The 19,310-nt window shown below is 45.2% G+C and overlaps 1 protein-coding gene across 1 annotated transcript in view; it reads left to right on the top strand.

Moving 5' to 3' along the window:
• Positions 1 to 5,630: 5,630 nt before the first annotated feature.
• Positions 5,631 to 19,310, top strand: part of LOC149367299 (uncharacterized) — a 42,519-nt gene continuing 28,839 nt past the window's right edge. Inside the window, exons 1-6 of the mRNA XM_089554967.1 lie at positions 5,631 to 5,974; positions 10,522 to 11,258; positions 13,135 to 13,323; positions 15,991 to 16,052; positions 16,303 to 16,356; positions 17,783 to 17,881. Of these exons, the coding sequence (XP_089411093.1) occupies positions 10,973 to 11,258; positions 13,135 to 13,323; positions 15,991 to 16,052; positions 16,303 to 16,356; positions 17,783 to 17,881 (690 nt within the window). The 5' untranslated portion in view covers positions 5,631 to 5,974; positions 10,522 to 10,972. The remainder of the gene's footprint in view (positions 5,975 to 10,521; positions 11,259 to 13,134; positions 13,324 to 15,990; positions 16,053 to 16,302; positions 16,357 to 17,782; positions 17,882 to 19,310) is intronic.

The following is a 19,310-nucleotide window of genomic DNA, read 5'->3' on the forward strand; positions in this document are numbered from 1 at the left end:
AAATGCGTACGATACGCACGTGCACGTTTTAGAGCGGTGTCTGCATGCATGTACTCAACACGTGAACAAACTGCGCTGCCGCAGAAGCTCTAAACCTTGCCGTTTTAGATAACAATAAAAAAACATTCAGCAAAGCCTTTAACGGAAGCAAAGACAAGTATTCAGGCGATCTATATATATTCGTTGGTTCGAAGAGGCGGCGCTCAGCGTTTCTCCACAACATGAAGCCCGATCACGTTTTCACGCCTCAAGTGGTTAAATTAGGGTTCTCAGAGTTCCTTTGAAGCTTTCATCAAACCCTATCGACTTCCCATTCCTTTACAACCGTATCAGCCGAAACACTGGCTGTCGGAACCGAACCATCAAGGCTGGTTCACATGCAAAGGACAGAGCGATTGAGCGGCGCGCCGCAGCGAAAATTTCCAACTTGTTGGAACCTCGCCTCTCGCCGCCGCGACGACTCAAAACAGGCTTTCGTGCCGCGGCGGCAGGATTCGCTAGCGTTTTCGCTGCCATGTGAAACAGGCTTCAGACGTAGCAGCCGTCGAGGCAGGAGCCGAGCAGCCAGGAGGCGTTCAATGGCGGCGTGATCACGTGATCAAAAAATTACCGACGATTACGTTACTTCCTAATGCAAAATTTGAGCGCAGCAAATAAGCTGTTTCACCTTTTCGATAGATTGAGGCAAAGAAATCGAGCAACACATGTATGCGCTATCACAGAGTTTTTTTTTTTATTTTTCACACGTATTCCTTTAACAAAGATTCCACTAACAGTTCTTGACAGTCATGAAGGAAGCTTTGTGGTCGGAGAAATAGACTGATATATGTTCGACTTGGTACACCAATGCTTGATTCTCAAAACGAGATCTATACAAGTGCCTCGCGAGGTTGTCACAGCCGTGGGACGCGTTACGAGCGAGAGGAACGGGATGTTCTCCCGCATAAGTGTTAGGAAATTGCTGTTTGTCTTTATGTCAACATTAAAGTCCCCCACTACTAACATCGGTGGGGATCGATGGACGGTTAATGCGAGTTGCAGGAAGTGCACGACGTCTTTCGTGAGTGCGGTAGGGGCGAAGTAGGCAGCTACTACCAGCAAGCCGTTGGGCAACTTCACTTTGGCGACTAAAGTGGTGCAAGGCGAAAGCCTTAGTACAGCATTCTGTCACGAATGTGGTTGTGAATGATGAATCAAGTGCTGCCAGCGAATGACGCGTCCATTGGCTGTCTGCGTGTGTTACTGATGTGTGGTTAACATGTTAAGCTTCGCCTGTAAGAGTGGAACGCGACAGCGTCTTGCAACGCTGCCAGGGAGTCCACAGAACGCCATCGTCAATAGACCTCTCCTCGGGTACGTCACGCGAGAGCGAGTGACGTCACAGCGATGACGTTTCCGGCTAACGCCGGGAACCCGATGGGCAAAACAGCCCTCCGTTTGCGTGCGATCCCGTATAGTTTTGCTGGGCGAGCAAGGAAGCTATCGCAGTGCGGGCGCCGGAACCCGTGCCTCGACCCTGTCTCGTGATGCCTGCGAGCTGCTGTGCCGTGGGATGCACTAACCGTGCCAAGAAAGGCGTCCGCTTTTTTCGTTTTCCGCGGGACGAGAATCTCCCGAAGGTGCACGCAATGCGTCGAGATAAATGGAAGCCAAGACCGGCAGATAGGATATGCGGAGCGCACTTCATCTCTGGTGGGAAGCATTCCTTTCTTTCACTTGCTGATTTTGAAGAGCTAGCGAGGTGAATGGCACTGTGACCTTTTTTTCTGGTCTTATCCGCCAACGCAGGCGCCCCGTCCTCGTTACCGGACCACCCGGACCGGGTGCCCAGCGTTTTCTCATTCAAGAGAAATCCCAGCGCAGATATGAAGAAGTGTGGTCGTTTGAGCGGACAATGAAGCATAAACGCCGTTCAAGTACAAAAGTCCTTCATTACGAAGGCTCTCCGTCGTTGCTTGTGCACGCGTGTTTATAATACAGGCGCTAGTTGGATGCGTTTACGCTTGCGCTTGTGGCCCGTGCAGAGCACCGTGTTGTATTTATGGTAATTTTGTCCACATAAAGTAAGCAAATGACATTTGATGTACCAGTATGCGCTGCGTCCTTAACAGAAGTGGATTTATTTGTCACTCACGGAGGATGCGGTGTGGCTGGCGGTCATGCTCGCACCACGGATGCAATAAGCTTTCTGCCAAAAAATTAAGGGCTAGTATGATTTTCCCTATAAATTTCCCTATAAAGTCGGCTGCCAAAACTTGGCGCACGTGCCTTTCCGCTGCAAGAACGTACGCCTTCAGCGAACGGTACCACTTCATGCTCTCAGTAGTGTAAGGGCCGGGCGTCTGAACGAGACAAACGTATATGTCGCCAAAACGCACGTTTGGCCACAATTTCGGGTCGTTTCTCCAGTCCTTCGAAACGAAGGGGTCAGGGTACTGTTTCCCGTCGACTTTCAACTTTTCAACATATCGCTGCCGGGCGATTTCAGGCAGTGATTTCGCGTACTCTGACAGCTCCATCGCTTCCTAGGCACGTACGAGAGCGTTGGATGCCAGCCGAAGAGGGAGCGTTTTGCCCATCGCCGCTAGGAAGGAGAGCGCTGCAGTCGCTGCACGTGCGTTCCGTGACGTCACGTTGTTTACTCGAGGGAGAGGTCTATTCGGCTGTACGCCTTGCTGGACGGTAAATTTATTTTTTGAGGAAAGGAAATGTATCTCTCTCGCATATCTGGGTGGACACCTGCACCTCGCCGTAACGGAAAGGGGGAAGATGGGAGTGAACGAAGACGCCGTATTAGCTAGACGCGCCTTTGTTCATTCGAAACCATTCAGCTGGCATTACGGAGTGGCTAGCGTGCTCGTATCGCACTCCGGAGACCCTGGTTCGATTCCCCAACTCGACCAATTTCGTTCTCGGTTTTATTGATTTATGCGGTCTAACTAGAAAGGTTAATTAGGCTATTTCATATTTATATTATTGTATTTCTATCCATCGTGTTTTGTCATTAACCTGTCAATTGTTGGAACTGTCTAGGATGTTCGACACAACGTATATGAAACGAGCAACGTCTTACTGAGTGGGGAAGTGCGTGGTGGTGGAGGGACGCGGCTTCGTACTTATCTGTTTTTTTTTCAGCAGCGCGTCCTTCCGCGGACGCTGTTGTCGCTGCGGCGCGCGTCTTTCTTTTCTTTTCTTCTGACCTCTTCATTCTCCTCTATATTAATTAGGCTAATTGATTAATTAAGCAATTAACTAAACTAAGTCCAACTTAGTTGCAACATCACTATACGATCCCTTTGATTGGTTGCATGGTTACTAGCCAAAGTACAATTGGCCCCATTTGAAATTCGCGCACTGTGACGTCACGAGCATTTCGACCAATTGAAAAGCGTGACATTGGGGGCGGAGCTGGTTACGAGGCCGACGCCGACGCGAAACCCAGGAACGGACGCCAAAGAGCTGCGCTCTAAAATGGCAGCCCCATGATGCAGCTTTGTAAATCGTCGGAGGGCGTTGGCCGTTCAAGCTTCAGAGAAGCGCGCCCGCATGACTCCGGGACAACACCATGCACTCTCCCAGCCACGGACCAGCGAGGCAGCGTGTGCCAGCCTAGGACTGTCGCAGTGCCCGGTGAATAAATTTTGTTTTGTTTGTCTCTCTCTTGTGTTAGCACACTTTAGGTGCAATATTTCTCTTGTAGTTTCTCTCGAGTGTTACTTTGCCTGTGTTGCATTGTATTGCATTGTATACATCACTTTGTATGTGCTCGCAAATCCTCTGTATCGTCTCTCTGCTGTATAAAGTTTGTTTTGGTAGTGAACATTTGACTCCTACCCATTGTCTGGCTTGCGACCGGCAAAAGCTGGGCACCAAACGACCAAAAACCTCTTGTCACTTGTTAGCTAGGTCTCTGGCTGATCTCGCCACACTGAGTCGAGGTGTCCGATCGAGTCCGCTGCATCCACGCGCGCTCTGAGGGTGTCTAGGAGTGCACGCATAATTGCGCGAAAAGGTGACATTAACAGATCGTTTTCTGTTCTGCAAATAACTGCAAATACATGACACTATCTAAATCAAATAATAATTTAGTTATAACGTTATCGGACAACATTGAACGCTTGAGAAAAGTCTAAGAACACCCAATCTATCCGACTGATTTCATTAATTGCGTTAGCGATGTAATGAGTAATTTCGGCAAGCTGCGTTACAGTTGCAAGGGCGCTGTCCTGAAACCGTGTTATTTTTCAGAGATAAGGTTATAATTTTATAAATATGAGAGGAATGCTTCAAGTGTAATGTGTTCCATTGCTTTGCAGTTCATGCTTGTTAACGATATTGGTTGACAGTTATTGAATTCAGTTTTAGAACCCGATTTTGGCACAGCGACATTCATCTAGTATTACGAGTGTTGCGACTTTAAAAGGCAGGTGTGCCACCTAGGTCGCGTGGCCTTGCCGCGTCATCACAGCCTGTATGCCCATCGGATAGCGAGCGAACTGCCCACTGTGGCAGTTAAATTAACGTCCCCGGAAAAAAGGCTCTGAAAAAAAGGTCCCCTGAGGAAGCACCGCCTAGGAAAAAATGTCCCCAAGTGAAGAAAAAAAATTTCTTCCGGAACACTGTACAGAAAACTGCCCTCTTTATTAGACTCTTCTTTAGATTTGAGAATAGATATAAGCATGAAGCATTTTGTAGTACCAGACCTCGCCATGGTCATGCAGTCCAGATTATGCAAAGGAAAAGCACTTCTGCAGGTGACTTCGCAGAAGCGCCGAAAGATCCAAAGACGCACTTGCTCTGGACCACTTCCGTTTCGCCGCCATTATTGTTCTTCATGGACGCCCCGTATCTGTTCGTTGTTTAGTCGCTTCCATGCCAATATATGTAATCATTGTAGCTTGCAATGTTACAGCTTGCCAAGAAGAAACGCAGTCCAAGCCTTGATATCGCGGTGGAATGTGACGACAGTAAATGAAACGAGTTGCTGGGTGAAAACCAATACGATATAGATGTATTTAGTTGGTGTATCGAGATGTCCTCATCACGTGTTTTGTTGCAAACCATCCAAGCGTTGAGCGATCAACCACTGCCACACTTGCGTTGCTCTGATCATACCGTTGCGTTTACGGGTCGGTGACTCGTTCCACCGGCAAACAATTCGTGTCCGCCTCATGCGAGCCGTACTAGCATGCGAGTTGCATGCATGTACACATGTGAGGCGGCCGGATGCTCAGATTACGCCGGCTTACGATACTTTTGATGTCACCCATTTGGGGACATTTTTTCCTACTTCACAAATCGGGACGTCTTTTCCGGGAATGTATGCTCCGGGGACATTTTTTCCGGGGACGTATCTTCCGGGGAGGTATCTTCCGGGGACGTTTTTCCTGGGGACATTTTTCCCGGCTCCGCCCAGGAATCTATGAATGTTAAATGAAGAGTGACCTTCTGCATATATGGGAATTACCCCATTAATCATATCCTTAAGGCTGATGTTAAGTGTCCTCTCCAATCTTTCTTTTATTTTCATTTATTTATTATTTCCTTCACTGAGGCTTCACAACGTCTGGGCATATTGTACGATATGTCCACCCGAACGATATAAAGGGTGTGACCATAAAATTCATTCCAGTCCAATCCAGCATGACCGTATTGGAAGTAAATGCGCGCGGAGCAGCGCTGAAAGCACGTTGGGCGCACACTGAAGCCTTGAAGAAGAAGTTCGACGTCAAGCTTCCCCGTCGATTTCCTCGTCGGAATTCAAATCACCCGCTCCAAGTGAAAGCCACCACGTGATCCATGCGCCCGTGCAGCCAGCGGAAACGGCGCGACGGCGGGGTGGTCGTTGCCGTGTTTGGTGTCGCATGTGGTGTTGCAAGCTGATGCAGGTAGCGTTGACAGTACACCTGGAAAGCATTACTGCAGACTGAATGGGAAAAAGGCACCACGCTGCAGGTTGACGAGCACAGAAGCGGTATGTACAGCCAGTCCGGAGCCTTCGGCTTTTGCGGCATTTCTTTGCTTGCGTTTAAACATGCGAGGTTGACTGCTTGTCTCGCAGGTCCCAAAGCATACCCGAGCTTATCATACGACAAAATGGCTTACATGCTTGCATGTTTACGTTGTCGCCTAGCTTAAATTCGCTTGGCTCATCGTGCTGTCGTTAGATGTTTTCGTTCATTCGCACCGACGCGGTTGGCACACATCACGCAACCGACCCGAACTTTCTCACAGGCCTAACGTGTGCAGCGCGAAAACGAAACCAAAACAACGGATGCTGGTGTTTTACGAAATCGCCCGACTAGCGTGATTGGTTGTTTTTTCTTACCCTTAACGTTTTACATGTCCGTAATTACTCCTCAGTATGCTGCCTAGCCTTTTTAATCATTTCAGAAAGGGACGGTTCTTCGCAAGCTTGTTTAAGTGCAAAAGTTCCGATGTTTCATTTCATCACCGCGCTGCGCGCAGTCGCGGCTGAAGATAAATGCAGAGGAAAACATTTGCTGTTTCTTTTCCAGTGTCAAGGATTTTTTCTTTAACCCATAGCACTGAGCCGGACGCCTGCTATATTTTTCTTAGAAACCGAAACCGAAAACGCGTATGGTTGTAAAATGTCTGAATAATTTAGTACGGACAGTCTGTCTGCACGTATATATGTGCTGTTTGCTGAAAAAGTGTCTACTTGTCCACGGCATATGAAAGAAGCTTTTTCACGAAAAATCATTAGAATAATAACAGTCAGTAGGCAGTTATAATACAGCTGTTGAATTTACAAGACGTTAGACGCACAAATGAATGTGTGCTTATAATGCACTGCATGTGAAAGTAGTTGTCGTGGACAAGGAAGTAGATCTTTTTACTCTACGTGAGGGCAGGCTTTTGTTGACAGGGTGCATGAGAATTCTACATGGAGCATAAACAACTTATTCATTGGCACTTAAGGGCGGCTTGATAGTGTCAGTGAGTAATTAGTGCCACTTGCTGGTGATTTTTCTGGAAAACTGATTGAAACGTGTGAAGCATGGCTGAGAATTTGAAAATCTTAAGCCATATCACCAAGAAATGGAATACGTCATGAAGCCTCAAAATGAAATGTGCCATGCTCTGTGTATTCATCATTGGGAAGTGAACCAGTAAACTCTGTTGTCCACTGCAGTGACTTCCATCAAATGTGTGCTACCACGCAATCTCATAGTGTGCTGTAATCCATTGGATAATTTTCAATGACAAACACACATTTCTAGCAACATTTATTGCAAGTGTCGTTTGGAATCTAGTGGAAAAAAAAAATGGCCGTTGATATCAATTGAAGAAGTGGGTTGGAAAACTGCAATAAAAGCATGTACTCTTTCGCACATAACTCAGGGATTTTGAAGTTTACTCTTTAATCAGAACATCAATTGCTGTTCCTGTGTAACTATGCCCATCATACAATTACATGGCATGTTTGAGGCATAGCTGCTTGTTTGCCAACAGAGCATCAAAGACTGGACTGAACGGAGTCATTGGTAAGCGTGTGCCTGTGTGTCCATTCAGTGTAGTCTTTGATGATCCACAGTGAATATGTACCAGTTCGCCCAAATTTCAGCATTACTCAGTGAAAGGTATACCGTGACACATTCAAGTACTGGATGTCAAGAGACTTTGTAGAAACATTTTGTGACGTCACAGGAGTGTGTACTTGCATTTTAGATCTTTTTCCAGAGAACACTTGCATGTGTTAGAACTGTAACATGGCCTTTCCTTATGAAATGGCATATTTGGTCAGCCAGAGCCATATATAAAGGTAATATAAGACTCTGATGTGAACAGAGGGACGTGTAAAAGATATGAACAGTTTATGTACTAAAACAATGGCTGTGCTCTATATGTTAAAACATTTCATATACCTTTTTATCATTCAGCCTAATCTTTAAGTTTTAAATATTTTAAGTTCAATTTTTGCGGTTATAATGTAGATGCTAAAGTTAGTCTCCTCTGTATAGCCCTGGGATCTAGTATGTGATGCTTACGAGCCCGTGAGGGCCATTCAGAATTGCCTTGTGTTTTTTCCAAGTTTCATCACAGTTCCTTTTAAGTGTTTTACTGCTGCAAACACCCTCCCACTGTGTGGGATATTTTTGCACATTTCCAGCATTTTTCACGGTTCATGAAGTTCAGAACGGAAGACATAGGTTTCTTGTCACTTGTATTTATATAGTACTGTTCTTTTCGGTGATATTACAATTTATATGCCAATTTTTTGTGCTAATAATCACCATGACAAACTGGCAATTTGAACCAGGTGTTTTTGTGGCTGGAGGACTTAGCCAGGCTACTTCGAGTTCAGCAACTGATCTGCGTGTACAACTCTGGGCTGTTGCCAGGGCCTTTTTAATTGCACGCTGTGCATTGCTAAAATTGTTGCTTTGCTCAGTGTTTAGCCACCATTTGTGACCTGGCTCAGAACCCACTCGTCTATGTAGGAGTTGGCAGCATTCACCTCTGGATGGCCAGACTGTCATACATAGTACTCGAAATCATTGGTGTTGGCATTTTGAGTTTCCCTTTTTGTGTAAAAATGTTGGTACTCTGAATTCCTTGAAGTACACTCCATACTCCTTGCACCCTCATCTTGTAAGCTCCCTTTAACTGTGGGAGTGTATGAGGAAGAATGGGCTGCTAGAATTTAGGCGTTTATTTTCACGGATTCATTAGTCACTGCGAGAATGTCTATATGAACTTGCAAGCTTCTTCTTGGCCCAGTGTCAGACTAGATTTCCTTTTGCATCGAGCTGTGCACTTTGCAGCCCTCAGGCTTTTGCATTTGTTTTGCTCTTTCATTATGTGTTTTCAAGCAACATTCTTTTTATGCTTGTACTGCAGCACGATGATGTTGGCTCACGGAGAAAGTGCAAACAACTTCTTCACAGACCTATACTGGCACTGTTCACCATTATGAAAGGATAATTGCAAGTTTGAGTGTGCCGAATGATTAGGCAGGCTTTTGTAAACGATACTCGAGAATAGACCATATCACACTATCAGTCAGCTGATAGAGAAATGCGCAGAATATAATCAGCCCCTATATATAGCCTTCATTGATTACGAGAAAGCATTCGACTCGGTGGAAACCTCAGCTGTCATGCAGGCATTGCGGAATCAGGGTGTGGATGAGTGTTATGTGAAAATACTGGAAGATATCTATAACGACTACACAGCTACCATAGTCATTTATAAAGTCAGGTATAAAATTCCAGTAAGGAAGGGTGTCAGGCAGTTAGACATGATCTTGCCAATGCTATTTACCTCTTATTTTAAGGAGGTGTTCCGAGGACTGGATTGGGAGCAGTTGGGGATAAGAGTTAATGGAGAATACGTAACTAATCTGCGATTCGCTGATGACATTCCCTTGCTAAGTCACTCGGGAAATGAGCTGCAGAGCATGATCAATGAGCTAGACAGGCAGAGCAGAATGGTGGGTCTAAAAATTGACGTGCAGAAAACCAAAGTAATGTTCAACAGTCTCGCAAGGGAGCAGCAGTTGACTATTAGTAGCAAGGTGCTGGATGTGGTAAGGGAATATGTCTACTTAGGGCAGGTAGTGACTGCTGATCCGGATAATGAGAGGAAAATAACTAGAAGAATAAGAATGATGTGGACCACATATGGCAGGTTCTCTCAGACCATGAATGGCAGTTTACCAATATCCCTCAAAAGAAAAGTATACAACAGCTGCATCTTACCGGTACTCACCTATGGGGCAGAAACGTGGAGGCTAACAAAGAGGGTTCAGCTTAAGTTAAGAACAACGCAGCGAGCTATGGAAAGAAATATTATAGGTGCAACGTTAAGAGATCAGAAGTTGGCAGAGTGGGTGAGGGAACAAATGTTGATTATTGACATCCTTGCCGAAATCAAGAGGAAGAAATGGTCTTGGGCAGGGCATGTAATGCGAAGGCAAGATAACCGCTGGTCCTGAAGGGTAATGAAGTGCGTTCGAAGATAAGGCAAACATAGCGTGGTGCGGCAGAAAGTTAGGTGGGTAGTTGAGGTTAAGAAGTTTTCGGAGATAGGGTAGCCACAGCTGCCAAAGGACAGGGTTAGTTGGAGAGACATGGGAGAAGCCTTTGCCCTGCAGTGGGCGTAGTCAGGCTGATGACAATGATGACTGTGTGTTGACATGCGTACACTTATTTCTTGTGAGAACCAGAAGCACATTGCCATTTGAGAGGACACTAACATCGGAGCCAGTTGCCTCTACAACATCCTTTGTTTCACATGGTGCTGTCACTTCCTCTGTTCGCAGTGCCTCATGTGAGTTGCCTGCAGGGCAGTTGAGGCATGCAGTTTGGAGGTAAAGTAAAATAGGAACGATAAAGTAAAAACAGAAGTAAAAACGCAAGCCAAAGTGGTCACAAATATGTAATTCGGTGGGGACACTTCTATGCGGCGTTGTTTATCTGCTGACTTGAGTGCTGCACATTGCCGCAGACAGCGTTGCCTAACACTTTGTTCTTCATTGTTTTTTTTTACTTGCAGTGCTTTCGCTGGTGGCACCGACTTGAACTATATCGGCAACGCAGACATCACTAACTGGGGCTTGACTACAAGTGAAAGAGAGATCGATCCGGATTCCACCCAGCGTGTTAATTCTTATCAGGAAGATAAGGGCGTGGATCAGGAGCTCTGGTAGTGAAACCGAGAAAGCCCGCGCTTGGCTTGGAGATTGAAGAACGGACGGCTGTGAGAGCACATTGTCAAACCGCAGTGAAAAGAAACAAAGGGAAAAAAGTAAATAAATCAATAAATCTAAGAGGAGGCATATCATTGTCTTCGCCTGCCCTTGGTTTATTGCTTGATCTGGTTGGTGCATAATACAGGTGCATCACCGGAGAGGAGATAGAGCTGCGATTAGGTGAGAGGGTGCAAGTGTTAGCTGTGTAGCTTGTGTCTGCACCGAGGGCTGCAGAAGTAGCTGGGTTCATCACCCATGCGGTTATTAGGGCGCCTACTAAGACCGCCGCTAGTAGTACAAAGATTAGAGCGGTCGCAGAAGTCATTCCCAGCGCCACTCAGAGCTTATGTTGCGAAAATGGCGGCGGCGTCAGCGGTGCAGCAGGATGCAGGAATCGTGGTGCCCAAGCAGGAGATGGAGGCCTTCATCGTACGCTGCATGTGCAAGGTGGGCACGGACCAGGTTCACGCTGAATCTCTGGCCGAGGTCCTCGTTGCTGGCGACTACCGGGGCCACTTCAGCCACGGACTGAACCGACTGCGTAAGGCACGCTTCACTCCTTCGTTTTGTGTATTAATGCAGGGCCAGGTGTAACGTGTTGTAGGATTGAAGACGATCCAGCATATCTTTGATGGCCGACTACTGAAAGCTGTACAGTTAAACATGGATATAACGAAGTTGAAAGAAGTCAGGGATTTTTCGTTACACCCAGGCTTTCGTTACATGCCGTTTTCGCGAGAAGACTCAAAGGGCAATGCAAAATGGAAACCAAAATAAGAAATAAATGTAGGTGAAATAATCTTGAAGATGTTTACAGAAAACCCCATTATTCGATGTCTGATAGCGCGACTGCTAGAGCAGCCACTGCCTCCTCCGCAGCGGCACGCGAGCAACCGTGGGGCGGCGAAAGCGATAGCAACGGAGATGCGCTGATGGTCGCTCGTTGTGATTGTTGACGCTCCTCTCATGTCAGTTCATGCTTTACTTTTCAGCCAAATTTCGCAACTCAGCACAAGCTAACAGACAGTCTGCCTAGCGAGTTCGTTACGTCAAGGTCAACCGCCGCTAGGTGTTCGTTACATGGAGGTCTCAAATACACGCACTTCCAAGGAGGCGGCATTGGGGAATTGAAAAACTTTGTTATATCGAGGAATTCGCTATATGGTGGTTCGTTACATGCAGGTTTAGCTGTTGTTTGTATGCTTCGAAAATATTGCTTGATATTCAGCAGTATCAAGCAATATTTGAATATCAGCAATTTCCTTACATTTGCAGAACTGAGGGTTTGTGTGTTGCTCAGTGCAGGTGGGTATACACTGTGGGTTAGGTAATGCTACTTTGCTTATTTGCTCAAAATGCTATGGACATTTGGCTTCTTGAGGTTATTTGAGGCTCACCTGTGATAGTTGTACTCCAGAACCCCCATGCGGATATTGATCTGCCAATTGTTACAATCACTGGTGTCGGTGCTGACTGTACGTGTGTGATTGCTCTTTTCTGACCTGCTCATGGCAGAATAATATGCAAATTACTATTAATGAGAACTTCTTTTTAAGGATTCAGCATGTTGGGAATTTATTTCTTGAATGTGAGGGGTGTTAAATGTATTACTCAATTTCTTCCAGTCAAGGATGTACAGAGGGAGGGTGCAAATGGCAATCAGACTGTGTTCATTTGTCACCATGATCAGAGGACAGCATGATTTGGACTGTGATATCCTGTCAGCATCGCTAAGCTTTGGCTACACTCATATAATGCAAGCTACACATTTCGGGCACCCTAGACACAGCCAAAGAATGTAAGCTTACTCCTGCTGCTTGTGATAACTGCTGGTTTGCGGTAAATTGTTTTTTGAGGAAAGGAAATGGTGCAGTATCTGTCTCACATATATCGGCGGACACCTGAACCGCGCCGTAAGGGAAGGGAGGAAGGTGGGAGTGAAAGAAGAAAAAGAGAAAGGGGTTTAACGTGCACTGACATCGCACAACACACGGGGCCTTTTGCATTTCGCCTCCATCGAAATGCGGCCGCCGCGGTTGGGTTCGAACTCGGATATTCCGGCTCGGTAGACCAGCACTTTAACCACTGAGCCACTGCGGCAGGTTGCTAGTTTGCAGTAAATAGGGTCTGTGGTAACTGGCAGTTCTCACTTTGATTAGGCTATAATTAGCACTGGTGGTTTTGCTGGAAATCAGAATGGATTGGCTTATAGTGAAGCTTTGCAAGGAGACCTGAATTTTTTTTTTGTTCCCATGGCTTTTTTTTTTGTTTAGCATATGTTGAATTAGACCTGTTTTTTTTTCATGAATTATCTGGTGTAAAGCAGATAACAGTTTGCAGCCTTACGTTGTCTGCACTGCTGTGTTTTGTTTGTAAAGCACTTCAGTCTGCTGTCTTAATTTTCTCCTTCTCAACAGAAATGTACGTGACAGACATTCAGAAGGGAGTCTGCGAACCGTCTGGTTCGCCCGTGATTGTCAACGAGCTGGCCGCCACCGCCCTGGTTGACGGCCGGAATGTTCTCGGTCCTGTCGTGGGCAAGTTCTGCATGGAGCTGGCCATGCACAAGGCACAGCAAGCAGGCATCGGATGGGTTGTGGCACGAGGTGACGAGCTCTGGTCTTACTTTTCATGCAGTCTGTGGTATTTTTATTTATTTATTTATTTATACATATTGCGGTCTTTGTTCAAGACCTTAGCAGGGTGGGTACATGTACATAATTTCACATACACAAAGGCAAAACAATATCAATACATTGTCTCAGGCACTCTTCAAAAGATTTTAATGATTTCTGCGTGACTGTGTCGTTAGTGAGATTATTCCAATCAGTTATAGTTCATGGGAAGTAAGAGTACTTAAAAGAATGAATTCTTGAGTTTCGGGGCAATATAGTTCTGTCATGTCGTTGTCTTGTTTTATAACCTGTCGAAAAAGTAAAGATAAGATACCAGGGGTGTTAATATTGTAATGTCTTGCTAGTAACTGAAAAAAGAATTTTAACCTACATATGCGATGTCTCTCACTTATTGACGGGAAACCACATTGTCGAACCAATTCAGTGATAGAAACATGACCATATATTTTGTTTCATTTTGTTCCAATTATGTTCCATGGCAGCTTTTACAGTCATGGATTGCGTGCATTCTGGTTATGGACGTATTGCTGAAGTCCGCTTGTGCTAGTGGACAGTTTCATAGAGCAATGTGGAATTTCACTCTCAATCTGTGACAGTTGCATTTCATGACAGGTTCATCGGTCATGGAATTTGCTATGCTTTTGATGGTATCCACAATGTCAGATTGGAATAACACCTACGGGCTTGCAATCTTTTTTATGCTTGGTTCATCACATTGCATGGGAATAACAAGGGTGTGCAGTCTATCCTTTCCAGTGCTTGAGCTTGCCTCTTTGCAAAGTCTGGCCTCCTTGTCTGGACTAAACGTTAGTGTGAAAACATGCAAGACAGGCTAAAACAAAAGAAAAATGCACATCCTAAGTGGAATGGACACGAAAAGTGCGTGAAAAAGAAAAAAAAACATTTGAAATAACTTGGCATTTCAAGAAACATTGCAGGCAGTACCGTTTCGAAACATACTGTGCATTAGGTTTTGGTTGCGTGAATATATTCATACATTTTCGATAATGTCTTCTAGCATCATATTGTCATGTGATGGCGACAACACCTTGGATGGCAGTCGATCAGACTAACGTGGCACTGAAACCAATTCTTTATTCGGTGGTCTCGCACCTACAAAGAACTGAGCAACTTGGCAGTGGCGATAGAAACAAACATGCTTGGTGGCTGGTGAAGAACAAAATTGCTACTACTGTCAGCCATGCTCCATTTAAAGCTGATGAAGAACTTTCGAGATAAGGCACAGTATCAGCCTACAACAATCTTGAGCAGCATAGAACTAATTGTATGCAGCTACAAACAATCCACATAAATCTGATAGCATCTCTCTTTAGAAACAAAGTGATAAAGCTGTGTGCTGGCGGCAGAGCAGAACAGTGGGGCTAAAAATTAACATGAAGAAAACCAAAGCAAACGGTGGTTCTAAGAATTAACATGCAGAAAGCCAAAGCAATGTTCAGCAGCCTAGCAAGGGAACAGCAGTTTACAATTGGTAGCAAGGTGTTGGAAGTGGTAAGGGAATACGTCTACTTAGGGCAGGTAGTGACCGCAGATCCGGATCATGAGAGGGAAATAACTAGAAGAATAAGAATGGGATGGAGCGCATATGGCAGGTTCTCTCAGATCATGAATGGTAGCTTACCAATATCCCTGTAGAGAAAAGTATACAAAGGTGTATCATACCGGTACTATCCAATGTTTAACCCTTTTAGTAGAGTAGCAAGCTGGGCTAGTTGGTGGATGGTCATCTTGAAAATGGAGCTACTGCACTAAAAAACATGGACAACAGAAGCAGGAGATGTGCTTCTGCAGACAGGGGAAGAGGTTGTGCATCCTGTTCATTTCTGCTTCTGTTGTCCATCTTTTCATTGCAGTAACCCCGTTTTCAAGATGACTTTACCCTTTCCCCGCTTTCCTGCTTCTCCGCCCCACTACAAATGTCCTGATGCCTGCCATCCTTGGGTGGAACAGAGTACATGCATCTGTGTCCTGTGAGTGTTCTGTTTTGTGTGCCATGTTCTGATGTCCGACTCTACAGCTCTTAGAAACAAGCTCTAGGTAAACAAAAATAGTGCTGCAGTAAAAGGTGTGAAGCTCTACCGGGGAATATCTTTACAGTTTTATCGTTCGTAAAGCTCTGGACACTGTTATCAGCAGAGAAATAAAAAGAAACAGAACTTAAAAATTTGGTGCTCCTAATCGTTTGTTGTAATTACCTTGCGTACATCACTTTTGTGAGCCCTAGAGTTATGCGTTCATTTTAGGCTTAGCATGGTGTTATCAAGGTTCTCCTCTCTATAACTGGAACTAATTGGACTTAACATGCCGGCACACTGGCCATGGCAGCTGCATTTCTATGACCGAAACAGAGTGAAGAAGCGTCTCTTCTGCTGAGATTTGAGTGCACATCGTAAGGCCCCACATGTTTGAAATAAATCTATAGCTTTCCACTTTGGTGAGCTTCAAGCCCATGCTGAATATAGCTTTGGCACACAAAAAGTCATTCAACATCTATCATTATTGATATTAGCTCTGCCAGTTTTGTATGTTATTTGTTACAGGGTCTGGCCACAGAACAGAGGAATATTGTCCTTTGTTGCGACGTTTTCTTGCAAAAATTCTCTTAAATACCTGCAGGTTCAAATCATTATGGCATTGCTGGCTTCTACAGTATGATGGCAGCTTCAAGAGGCATGTTGGTGAGGAACGTTTCCATCTTTTGTCCTCTTGCTCTGCTTTAGATGACCCTTGCCTCTTGCTTTGATTATTACCTTTTTATTCAAGTTTCTGTTGCAGCAAATGGCAGTCTTTCTTTATTCCTTCCATAGTGATAGTTGGTGTGTGTGAATGATTGCAGCGGTCATCCATGTCATAGTTTCAGTTCCACACAGCTGCCGTGATGTTATGGCCAAGTCGTATGACTCCATCTGCACAATGTCTCTGTTTCAGGGCATGTCTTACACGAATGCATCTCCACTAGTGGCTCCATCTGGTGGAAAAAAGGTTGGATCCTTGGTCATTCATTCAGCATGATGCCTGCCATTTTCTCTTTTTATCGCCGTTTTATTGCCATTTTATTATCTGTTATCTGCATTTGACTCTGGCGGCTGGCTTCACCATTGTATTGATGTGGGTTTATTGCTTTGAGCAGAGCAGGCACCATTATGCTATCTTGGGGGGCAGGGTGGGGTGTATGTCTTATAGTCATTGGTCATTTTTGGTCATTGGTCATTGTTATTTTTGGCCAGCAGGGAGTACGAGTGGGTGGCTGAACACATAGGCGTCAGTATGCAGTTTATATTGTGCATTGTGACCTTTGTAGAGTTTGTGGGGTTTTATAGGGGAGATAAATACGTTCTCCCCGCTTAAGCGCGGCTGACACAGTTCAAAACCGTGTGGACACCACCCCGAGATCGTGTACGCTACCGAGCGCACGCCGACCACAGCGGGTCTTGCTCTGAGGGAACAAAGGAACGACACACTGGCTGACACAAACAGGCATTTATTGTTGCAACAACAATAATGCCAGCTAGCAACAAAATACGCTGAGGAATCGAGGACGTCTGACTCACCAGCACGGTTACGAGCGAACGTTCGCCCACGCTAGGGCAAGGGAAAACTCCAAGGCCGGACGGGATGGGCTTGGCGGGAGCATGTTCCGACCAGGAGGCGCCCGCCGATGAAGAGCGAAGCCGCATGCGACACATCCGTGCGCTTTCCCGATCCCGAGCAGAAGAGAACCAGTCTCTCCCCCGCACGTGCGCAGCAAAACTCCATCCGTGGCGCTGGTGTCGCTGCGACGCGAGCGCCCTCTCCTGTTAGTTAAAGTAAGACAACTAAGGAGGGTGCGTTGCGAGGGAGCTAACCACAGTTGGGGGTGCATTGCAGGAAAGCGAACCACAGGGGACGAGCGCGTCCCCACAAGTTTTTTAGGACGTGTTCGCAAAATATATGTGTAATTTGGTCCCCTTTCTTAAGCCTCAATTTAAAGAAAGTGTGGTAATTGCGTGAGTAATTATGTTTGACGAATGAGCCGAAGCTGTTGTTAATGTGCACAAATTTTTTTGAGGACAGCTGTCATTGCAAGTAAAGGGAATCTTTGTTTACCATCACTAACATGCTGCCTTGATGTCTGAACCTGAAAATATGAAAATATTCATTTGAGAATGTTTAGTTGAATGTGTAAGCTACCAACTATAAAGTAACATACTATGTTAATATGTAAAGGAAAGCACAGAGTGATTGTAAATGAATGAATTTTGAAAACGTTCATATTTTACAAAGTAGGTGCTTTTAAAAACAAAACATTTAGTGCTCAGATGTAGGAGGCAGTCTGGTGGCAGCACCAAAGAAACATTCAGTTCCTTTGTGAATTGTTGGAAGGCATTTGTCACGCAATTGAAGGATTGTGTGCTCCTCCTGTTCGCAGAAATTCCTGGGGACAAACCCAATCAGTGTGGCTGCTCCTGGAAAGGACGGCGACTCGTTTGTCCTTGACATGGCAACATCTGCCGTGGAACTTGGAAAGGCAAGTAAAATGTTCGCTTATATGTGCTATTCAAGCCTGACACGTTGAGTGTATTATTATCAAAACATGAATATGCGTTGAGGAAAAAACTACACAAAGGTGTCCCAGAGAAAAATCTGGGCTGGGATCTCTTGTCAACAGTGTATGAATTGTGGGTACTGAGAAACAAAAGTAGTAGTTGTGAATGTCATATATCTGGCACCTAGTTATTAGATGAGCACATGTTCATTATACGTACAGCCTAGTTAGTGTACAGTAGGTACAGTAGACTCCCTGACGAACTTGAAGGGACTGGCAAATTTGTTTGTCTTATCAGAAGTTCATTTTAACAGAAGTGCCCTTAAAAGAGATATATGAACATGGTAAATGTGTCATATATATATATAGGTAGATAGGTAGATAGCACAAAAAAGAAACTTACTTGGTTGCTAGAGGTAAAATGTGAAATTGAGAAACGCTTCATTTAGGTAAACATCTATTACGAGTCTATGTTTTGGACAGAGCCTTGAAAAAGGATAGGCTCTGTCCAAAACGTTGACTCTCAAGAAATGTTTACCTAAATGAAGCGTTTCTCAATTTTGCATATATATATATATATATATATATATATATATATATATATATATATATATAATTACATGAAAACAATAAATAAAATGGGTTTTCGGAGAGTATGATTGTTAATAAACATTTTGCACTGTGCATGAAGTGAGATGGAGGCTGAGAGCATGAAACAAGCCCACAGTATCCGACTTGAAAAAAGCTTCTGGAGTAAAGAAAGCTGGTTGAGTTGGTTATGAACTGCCATATTGAAAAACGGCGCAAAAGATGATGAACGAGAAAAGGTGAGACGAACACGGCGCTGCGTTTGAAAATAGCATTGGTCTAGTTTCCTCTCTTTTCCCTGTACCCCAAGGTGGCTGCTGTTTGTTCGTGTGTTTTTTCTTGCTTTCCATCCTGCTCCAAGTGCTTCAAAAGTGCCCAGCGGGGTAGCCGTGTTCCTCTCTCTTGTCTGGCGCCTAACTCAACACAGTTGTTACCACCTCTATGAGCAGGTGCTCCACGTCCGTCTGCCGCAGTCAGTGCGTGCCGCACAGCACCGATATCTGGGCATCTCTGCACCGCAGTAACGCATGTCGAGACGCCTCGCGCCAGTTGAAAATGCGGCCACGGAGTTCTGAAAACCGAAGTCAGTGAGCTGGTGCACTTTGCGCACATGCGCCTTTTAGTCTGTGGGAGGTAACGTGTGGCACGTGATGCACTCACAATGCCAAGATGTGGCAACTTTACACACAGACAAGAGAGCTTTCCCACAAAAAGCACGCTCCCGCACCGGCAGTTTTGTGCGAAGCTGCACGGAAGCCATCTTGTGAGGGTTCTCTCTCTCTAGCAGGAGCGTTTTGCGTATTTTTTTCTTTCTTATTGTCGG

Source organism: Amblyomma mixtum, chromosome 1 (assembly GCF_055824585.1).
Source record: "Amblyomma mixtum isolate Tamu chromosome 1, ASM5582458v1, whole genome shotgun sequence".
Taxonomy (NCBI): Eukaryota; Metazoa; Arthropoda; class Arachnida; order Ixodida; family Ixodidae; genus Amblyomma; species Amblyomma mixtum.